This window comes from Cygnus atratus, chromosome 14 (assembly GCF_013377495.2).
Source record: "Cygnus atratus isolate AKBS03 ecotype Queensland, Australia chromosome 14, CAtr_DNAZoo_HiC_assembly, whole genome shotgun sequence".
In the NCBI taxonomy this organism is placed as follows: domain Eukaryota; kingdom Metazoa; phylum Chordata; class Aves; order Anseriformes; family Anatidae; genus Cygnus; species Cygnus atratus.
Genome location: NC_066375.1, coordinates 6419401 through 6428406, shown reverse-complemented (window position 1 = coordinate 6428406; position 9006 = coordinate 6419401). Strand labels below are relative to the sequence as shown.

General features: G+C 53.8%; 1 protein-coding gene across 1 annotated transcript; it reads left to right on the top strand.

Moving 5' to 3' along the window:
* The first annotated feature begins 1801 nt into the window (after positions 1-1801).
* Positions 1802-5936, top strand: ATOX1 (antioxidant 1 copper chaperone). Its single transcript, XM_035559646.2, has 4 exons — positions 1802-1933; positions 2867-2942; positions 4330-4467; positions 5711-5936. Exons 1-3 carry the CDS (start codon positions 1928-1930, stop codon positions 4461-4463), a joined length of 216 nt encoding a protein of 71 aa, XP_035415539.1. The 5' UTR covers positions 1802-1927; the 3' UTR covers positions 4464-4467; positions 5711-5936.
* The last annotated feature ends 3070 nt before the right edge of the window (positions 5937-9006 follow it).

The window sequence follows — 9006 nt, the reverse complement described above, 5'->3', positions numbered from 1 at the left end:
GGGGGGCTCAGCCGGCTGCCCTCCCTCCTTGCTGGGCGCAGCAGGCGGCTCCTCCGCCCCAGAGGGGAGCCAGGTCGGTCAGGGGGCGCGTTTGAGCCCCCCAAATGCCCCTGGAGGGCAGGGGGAAAGCCGCCCACATCCCAGCTCGGAGGCTGGCAGGGGCTCTCCTGAGGAGACCAGGGCGGCGAAGAAGCCCGCAGTCAGCCTCTAAAATGATGCGTTTTCCCTTTGTTTATACACCATCCCACCCCACACGTATCAGTGACGTGAAGCAGAGATAGATTTAACCCTCTAAAAATGACTTCCCCCCCCCACCCCCCCCCCCACTGCCATATCCCCAAGCTCGCCCCGACCCCTCCCTGCTGTGCTGTGCAGAGATACAGCCCGGGGATGGCACGGGGCTACGCGCGGCGCTGATGTCCCCTCCCGCTATTTATTTATAGGCAGCGCCGCATTGCAATCTGCCAGCTCATAAATCAGGGGCGCGCGCTGTCGCAAAGTTTAACGTGAGACCGATGACCCAGCACAACAGCTAAAATAAACCCTGCCGGGGCGATGCCAGGCATCTCTCGGGGAACGGCAGCAATCCAGGGATGGGAAATTCCTTATATATGTATAATATACATATAATAGTCAGCAAAACAACAAGGTCCTATCGCATTAAAATGAAAGTCCCCATGGCAGCCTGCTAGGAAAAGCATTTGCATCATCTGCTCAGTCTCCCTATCAGAGGCTCGGCCTGCGCAGCGTAAACTCAGCGCGCAAGGGTTAGCCAAGGCCAGCCAAAATCCCCGCACGCAGCTCCATTCCGTGTGGCAGCAAATAACCAGGTTATTCTTCCTGCTACAGGTTAGGCTTCTTAACAGGAAGATCTTGAAGCCCCGCACGTGGTCAGGAAGTAGCACACCCCACGCAGTGCTGCCAGCTTTTCTCAGCCCATCTCCTTTCATGGTGACCCTGCCAGTGTACCCGAGCTGCGGAAACCCAGCTGCTGGCCCCAGCCTCCTCCACCTTCTTCCAGTATGGAAGAGAGGAGCCCGTCCTCCTTCAAAGGGCCAAACAGCCAGGGAGAAGGAAAACAAAGCAGACAGAAACACCCTCAGGGACCAGCATCCTTTCACTCAACCTGCTCTGAAGTAGAGATGCTCCCCACGAACCCCACTCTCTTTTGATAATCCTATGCCAGTGCATCTCAAAGCCTGGGAAGGCAGAGAAGAACAAGTTCTCCCAAGCACCCTACCTAACCCTCCTGCCCCATCCCTACACCTCTTTTCCCAGCTCTCTCCCACCGCCCGTTCTGGGATCACCAGCTGCAACCACAGGCAGGGGACCAGCAGGCAGGGTGCTGTTAGGGATCCGTGCCGAGTACAAACTTTCTCCACTGCTTTCTCCTAAACCCTTTAGGCATGTGAGAGGGCATCAGCCTTACTCCCACCTTGGACAAGCAACATGAGGCTTTTCAGACCAAATTATGCTTCACTGTGACCCAGACAGCTTCCGACCAGCCTCCAGTGCATCTCCTAATGAGGAGTGGTGGTGTTTTACTACCAGAAAAACATAAAGAGACACATAGCTGAAGGAAGCAGGAAGCTTTAAACTGCGTTGCTCTCAAGGAAAATAAAATTTAACCAACAACAAAAAAAACTGTTCTAAAAATTAAATTGCGGTCCCCAAAAGGCGACTGAAACCCATTCGGTCAGCGTGAAGAACAGGCCGAAGGGGCTGTGGGCACCCCATGGATGGACGGCAAGGCTCCAAGCCACCACCCCCGACCCCCCAGCACCACCACCGCGCTGCGGGGCCGGGCTCGGTGCGGGGCCCCGGCGGAGCCTCCCCGGGCTCCAGGGGCGCTGTGCGGGGCCGGAGCTCAGCGCCCGGCCTCGGCCCGCCCCTTCCTCCGTGCCGGGAGCCGGGACCGGGCTCCGCCATGCCGGTGGGTGCGGGCCGGGGGCTGGGGGGCCGGGCCGGGGCCGGGGGGAGCCGGGGGGAGCCGGGGAGGCCGCGGCCCCCGGGGCGCTGCGCCCCGACCCCCGCCCCATGGAGCCCCCCTGGGGGCCGCGGCATGGGCACCGCCTGCTTTAGGGCCCCGCGGAGCGAGCAGGGGGTTTATTAATGGAAATATTAAGGAAATGCTAATTAGCCGTGAGGGGGGTAATGGGGATGCCCCAGCGCCGTGCCGGGCTGAGAGTTGTAGTCGCAGCGGGTGGGGGGCGAAGGGCGGTTTTGAGTAAAACGATGTGGAGTGCTGGTAGCGAATAAAAAACTGCCCTGATTTGATTTTTTTAAGGGAAAATTATTTGATTTTTTTTTTAGAAAGTATGCACGACGAAAGGAAAGTAGGATCCGGGCAGTGCCAAAGGTTGCACAGGACGGCCACGTTTGTGCAGCCCCGTATGTCTCATGAGTAACGCAGGTAGTGCTGCGCCCCAGCGGAGTAAAGTGATGAACAAACAGCACTCATTAACTTCTGGCTTTCTTAATATTTTTGTGAGTTTGTTGTGTCGGGGCCCAGAGACCTTATAGACACCAGAACAGGATGGGCAGGCACCAGACTGCTCCTGGGCAGCCCAGGACGGCTCTAGTGGGGCCACCAGAAGCCCCCAGCGCTGGCAACCTGTGCTGGCCCTGAGGTGGCCCGGCACCCAGCAGGGGGCTGGACCAGGCAGTCTCCGAAGGTCCCTCACAGTTGTTTCTGTGATGGACACCACAGGCAGGAGTACCGAGAGCTCTAGGTTTGCCGAGGAGCCCGCAGTGGGATGTGTGGACCTTTTGGCTGGGGAGGTTTTGAACCCACCTCCCCAAGGCAAAAGGCAAGCGTGGGGGATGGTGGCTGCGTCCCCCTGACCCCTCGTCTGTTCTTTTGCAGAAACACGAGTTCTTCGTGGACATGACCTGCGAGGGCTGCTCCAATGCGGTCACCCGCGTCCTGCACAGGCTGGGAGGTGAGTCGAGCTGCCGGCGCTGCGTGTGTCACCGCCAGCTCGCCATGGCGGCGCCAGCTCTGGGACTGGACGTCGCTGTCCTGTGGTCCTTCATTTTGCGCAGGAAGCAATGTGGGTAACAGCTGAAAGTGGCTGGGAGGAAACTTCTGCTCCCTGCTCTGCTCTGAGCTGCTGGTTGGTCAGTGTCTGGTTGCTAGCAGGACTTGTCCCTTGGAGAAATGGCATGGGAAGGAGGAGCTGCCAGGCCTGCAGGAGGCCCCAGTCACAGGAGGCTCTATGAGTCACCAGGGCCTCATCCTGAACCTGCTGGGGGCTGCACTGGTAGACCCCTGCTTGGGTTGCCTGGGCAGAGGGAGGGGAGGTGGAAGTCCTGCCAGGCGTTGTTCCCAAGGAGGCCCATGGTGTCTGTGGTGCTTCCCTGGATGTGTCATCGGCGTCCAGGTGCAGAGCAGTCATAGTGAAGAGCTGGCGAGCAGAGCGTTTGGTGGCTGCTTGCACAGCCTGTTTTTTCTACCACCTGGAAAATTATAACCTGTGTCTCCTTTGTGCTGAGGTCAGCGAGAGAGCAGGGTCTGGCCTGCACTCACCAGTTGTGAGGACCTGTCATCCTGCTCCCCTGTCCTCACCGAGTGGGAACAACTTGCAGTCACCAAGCTGAAGGCCCTGGGACTTCTTCAGGACCCCGTTACCAGGCTGTGTCGATTCCAGTTCCTCTGTGTGTGGTTGTCAGCACCTCCCTCCTCCCGCTGCTCTTTGACATGCTGGCCAAATTCAGCCTCATGTGATGGAACAGCAGAGCCCTCAAAACCGATACATACCTACAAGTTTTTTGGCTGGATAGAGACTTTGTAGAGTTGCTTTCACTGGGTTGAGAGTGGTTCACCTTTATTCACCACTGGGACATCCACACAGGAAGGTGTCTTGTGCTTCCTCCTACGTACAGCTGATAGCTGGTACTGCCTGTGAGAGAACCTGCCCTGACCATGCCCTAACCCCTGCGCTAACGCCTTCATTAGTGCTCATCCGTGCCCAACCTCGGCCCAGACTGAGCTGCTGGAGGTTACAGTGGTTGGTTTAAACTCCGCTCATTCTGCTTATTGCATGAGTGATTTTTCTGGGCTAAGGTGGAGTGAGCAGATTAAAGCACTCCAGAAGCTGTGGTGCCCATTGCTGATCTGTAAGGCAATCTGGCTTCCTTTGCACCAGTGCTGGCAGGACCCCAGCCTGGTTTTGCTGGCTGATGGCAGTATCAGGGTTTGCTGACAGGAGGCACGTGTACGTTTGGCTGATGGCCTTGGGAGCACAACTGCATGGAAGTGAGTTTTGCCCTGCTCTTACACTGTTTGGCTGCTTCTAGCTGTGCAAAATGTTTTTCCCTTCCTCGTAGGTGTCCAGTTTGATATTGACCTGCCCAACAAGAAGGTGTACATCGACTCGGAGCACAACGTTGACACCCTACTGGAAACTCTAAAGAAGACTGGAAAGAGCGCGTCCTACCTGGGGGAGAAATCCGCACAGTAACCTGGTATGAGGAGGCTAGGTATATACCAGGTGTATGAAACACTGAAGAGAGATCTGAGCTTGTTCCAGCTCTCCCAGTCAAACAGACTGCTTCCTGGGAAGCACAAAGGAGCAAAGACTTGCAGGTTCAGCTTCAGGAAACCCCTCATTTTGGAGAAGCAGCTGAACCACATGCAGCCAGTATGATTTCCATTTGGGACCCCTTAGCTGCTCTGCAAAGCCTATGGCAGATCCCAACCGTGGCTGCAGCCAAAGGAGGACTCACTGGTGTCTGATAATTTGACAGGTTTTGACTGATGCTTTTATTAGCTGATCTGATTGCATGGAGAGGTAGAAAAAAGTCTCTGTGCCATTTCCAGGTGAACCTGGAGTTTGCCAGATTATATCATGCTCAAAAACAAATCCCAAAGACATTTGTGAGCTGAGCAGAGAGTAAACAAAAATACCAGGGAGACAACTTGATTGTTGCAGCCTGTGGATTCTCCTAGAGCCCCAGCACAATGCTGATGTGCACCAAACTCTCTCCTTACTGTGAAATGGTTTTGCAGACAGGATTTAATTTCAGGGGAAAAGAATGAAGTAGGAGGAGAGGGTTGCCCACTCACTGCACATACTGTTCTTAAACGTCCAAGATTATTATGCAGGATCTCGTAAGAGCTTGTTTCTGTCAGTGGAGCTTTCTAATCCAATGGCATTGTTTTAAAATGGTCTAGTTTGATCATCACAAATACCCAGCACGGATGCACTGAAATCAGTTCATGCTGATTTAATTCCCAATTATTAAATTAGAGTAGAGATTTAAACCAGCAGGAATTAAACTGATAGAAGAAAAAGTTGAACTAAGAGTAATGTGTGTATGTAGTGTATCTGCATTGTTTAGTAAACTGATTTAACAGATTTAATCTGCAATTTGTATCAAATGAGCAAGCTTGCAACACTTCTAAGAAGTTTTTTTTTTAATCCTAGTTTTAATCAAATAACATTGCTGTTTAAAACAGAGAGAGAAACCAACTCTTAATCGATTAATACCTCAAATAGTTTTCAGCTCACAGTCAGTATGGACTGCAAGAGAAGTTTCCAGCTTGCAGGGAGCCGTGGGCTCTGTCTGAAATGTCTATGAACATTAACCGTTGCCATTTCCTTTGACTTGTGACCGGCAGAGGGCATCTTTGTATAACTTTATCTGGTCTGTGCCTTTTTTTTCCCTCCCCTTCCTTTTATTTATTTATTTAATTTATTTATTGCAGGAATTCAAGCAGGACTTCAGCAAAACGATGGCTTAACTGTTTGCATATCTCCAACTTGCTCCATCATTTGACCTTTCCCAGCCCTGCCAGATGTCAGGAAGCAGAGTGCTGGCAGGAGGAGACAGCTGCATTTGGGGTTTTAAAAATGGACAAATCTAGAGAAGGAGGTTATATGCTGTTTCTAGTCCCACAGTAAATCAAGGTGCTGCTTATATCTTTCAGCATATGTCCGTGTGTCTTGTGTGTCTTTGTGCTGCTTTAAGTGGTTTTCAGTATAAGTGGTTTTCAGTAAAAAGATGGCTCTTAGGGCTGGGAAACGAGCCACTACATGCAAGGCAGGTCTCTGAGGAAATTGCACCTATCTTTAGAAGCTGACTGCAACCTCTGCCTGAGGGACACGTCTCAGGAAAACTGAGCTGAATGCTGCTTGGATTCAGGGAATCTGTGACTTGGCAGATGTTTGTTTCCATTACAGAACAGACAAATTCTCAATTTGGAATGCAATGCTGGGAAGAAGGGGCTTTTGCAGAGTGGGTGCTGTAGGTGAGGGATAACCAGGTGTTTTCTGGGGCTAGAGGAGGCCACCAGGCAGACAGAAATCACTGGTCCTCAGCAGCATGATTCAGCAGATGGGCCAACCACGTTGCAGGTTGGAGCAGAGAACACAGGCTCAGCACTAGTACTGTGCTTTTTAGGTGAATACATAACCACAGGAATGTGAGGAGTCGTTCTGGATCCTGGGCTCATCTCAACACACCTGGATCGGTCCCTTCGCCTTCTTGCCCCCTTCCCTGCCCATTTTCAACCAAACAGGCAATAGCCTCAGGGGGCTCTGATGCTGGGTAGGATCCCCAAGTGCTGCGTGCACCCACAGGCCCAGGAGGAGAACGCCTGTGCTGATGAGAAATGCAGAAGTGATAGAGGAAGGGGAAGGATGTGGGACTCACTCCAATATCTCTTACTTTGTGTCCCACTGACCAATCTATGCTGGTGCTTAGCCCAGCTTCCATCCATTTAATTCAGGTTTCTCATCCCAGTGAAAGGATTGCTTGTGTCCTCTGTCTTTCATTTCACCTGGGGGATGTCTCCCACATCTACCAGTCCCAAGGGGCTTCTCCTGCAGAAAGGAAAACCAACTGAAGTAGGAAGGAAGTGGTTGCTTTATATTTAGGAGATATCTCACACTTACACATTGAGGTTACTTTTGACATAATTGCAACTTTTTCTTTCCCTAGAGAGTTTTAGTACTTGAAAGTCTTATTTACCATTAATGTAAAGCACAATTAACTGTTGTAGATGCACTTGCAGGGGCTGGAGACACTTCAAGGAACATGTTGCAGACTCTTGTTATTACTTCTTAATGTAAGGGAAGCTAAATGATAGAAGTTTAACATCACTGCATTATTTTCTTGCATTAAAATCTCCCAGTGGCAGGAAGCTTCCAGAGCCAAGGTCTGGAGCCGTGACCTATTCCTGCTCTGTGCCCTCCACAAGTGCATGACACCTCCAGGGTCCCGGAACAGAGCTGTCCTGCGCGAATCCCTTTCCCTAGCTCCCCCCTTGCTGGCCTGAGCCGGTGTTTTTCCCAATGTTAGTTATCATTCACTGCTCTCAGCTTCCTCCCAGGCACAGCCAGTGCCTCCAGCAGCGGCTGGCAGCCCAGTGGCTCAGCTCTGGTGGCAGCGGGCTGTTTGGCACGGAGCTCAGTGACACGCTGCAGCACAGCTGGCCGTGCCAGAGTCAGCAGTCCTGGTGGTGCTTGCTCTTCACCGAACTGGCAGGACTGACGGCCAGTGTCGTGTCCACCGAGGAGTAACTCCCAGTCTGGCTTGCTGCAAGCCAAGCTGCTCGTCCTTGATGTCTGGGCTGCAGCTTTCACTGTCCACACTGCCCCGGCTCTTTTGTTCCCCTCTCCCCACTGCTGACCCGGCTGTTTTGGTTAACGTGTGCTTATCTCGGAGCCAGCCAAGCAGAGGTTTCTGCCCAGCACCAGCCGGGAGGCTCATCCAGATTCCTGAAGCTTCAGCACCCATCCGCAGGGCTGCAGCCTCCCTGGCCTTCCCCAGCCGTACGGCACGGATTTGGGGCTGGACTTCCAGCTCTTACCTGCTGCAGAAAGGATGAGGCAGCTTTGGGGGGAAATCAGCTGTGCTGGCAAACTGGTGACCCGGAGCTGGCTGCAGATAGCAGTGGGGATGCTCATCACCTGGAGGGGCTTCACAACGCCTGCCTGGGGCTGGTCTCCTCCCAGAGTGGTGATGTCCAGGCTCTTCCCCTCCTGCTCCCTGCCCTGGACCTTGAGAAATGTCTCTAACTGTCCCTCACAGCAGGCAATCGTTAGGCTAAGCTGCTGCACTCTGCCTTGCCATTAGTTCTTAATGGCAGACCTGTGTCCTTACAGCCCCTGTCATTTTCCTGGCTGTGCAGCATGGCAGGAGCATGCAGGCCTTGCAGGGTTTGTGGGCTCTCACACCTGATGGCTCGTGGCGTTTGGTGTCTCTGCATGTCCTTTTCCTCACTCAGCACCCGAGCGGAGGGGACAGAGGGGTGATGAGGCTGCACAGCCACCTCTCTGGTGCCATGCCTGAGGCTGCTGATGGGAGCGAGCATCAACCTTGCAGGCTTATCAGGGAACAGGGCGTTTCGGCCAGGCCGGGCAGTCTGCAGAACGCTCTCTTTCTGCCTGCCTTCCATTCCTCGGGATGAGATAAGGTGGTGGAAGGAAGATGGCCTGCTGGCACCCTGCCTTCAGGCCAGTGAGTGCAGGAGGCTCCTGAAGCAGCGGCTCTGCAGGAGCATGGGGTGCGTCCCAAAAGGCCACAGGCATGCAGCCGGGGACAAGTAATGACACCCTGTGCCAGTACTTGCTTCAGTGTTTGGGCTGCTTGCAGCACAATGTCTTTGCTCTGCTCCTACCCAGCCTCAAGGTCTTTGAATCCTTCCTTCATCAAGCAGGCCTGAAATTGTCCCCAGGCTGCATGCCATGGAGAGGGAGACCCCAAGGAGCCCGCACAGACAGTGTGATCGCAATCATAATGTGAGCCACGGGAAACGAGGCTCGATACACCCAGCACTGAGGCTACAAGGCCATGTTCAAGCAAGGAAAAGCTCAGCTTTTAATGCAAAAATGAAAAGGACGGCCCTTGGAGCTTTCCTGCACCACAGGCACGGTGACAGTGCGGGGCTGCGGGTGGCCAGCAGGGGAGGGACATGTTGGCAGGACGAGCGGCCGCGAGGTGCAGAGGGGCTGCGGGGGCAGCTCCGGCCACAGACCGGTAGGGACTGGGCGAAGCCGG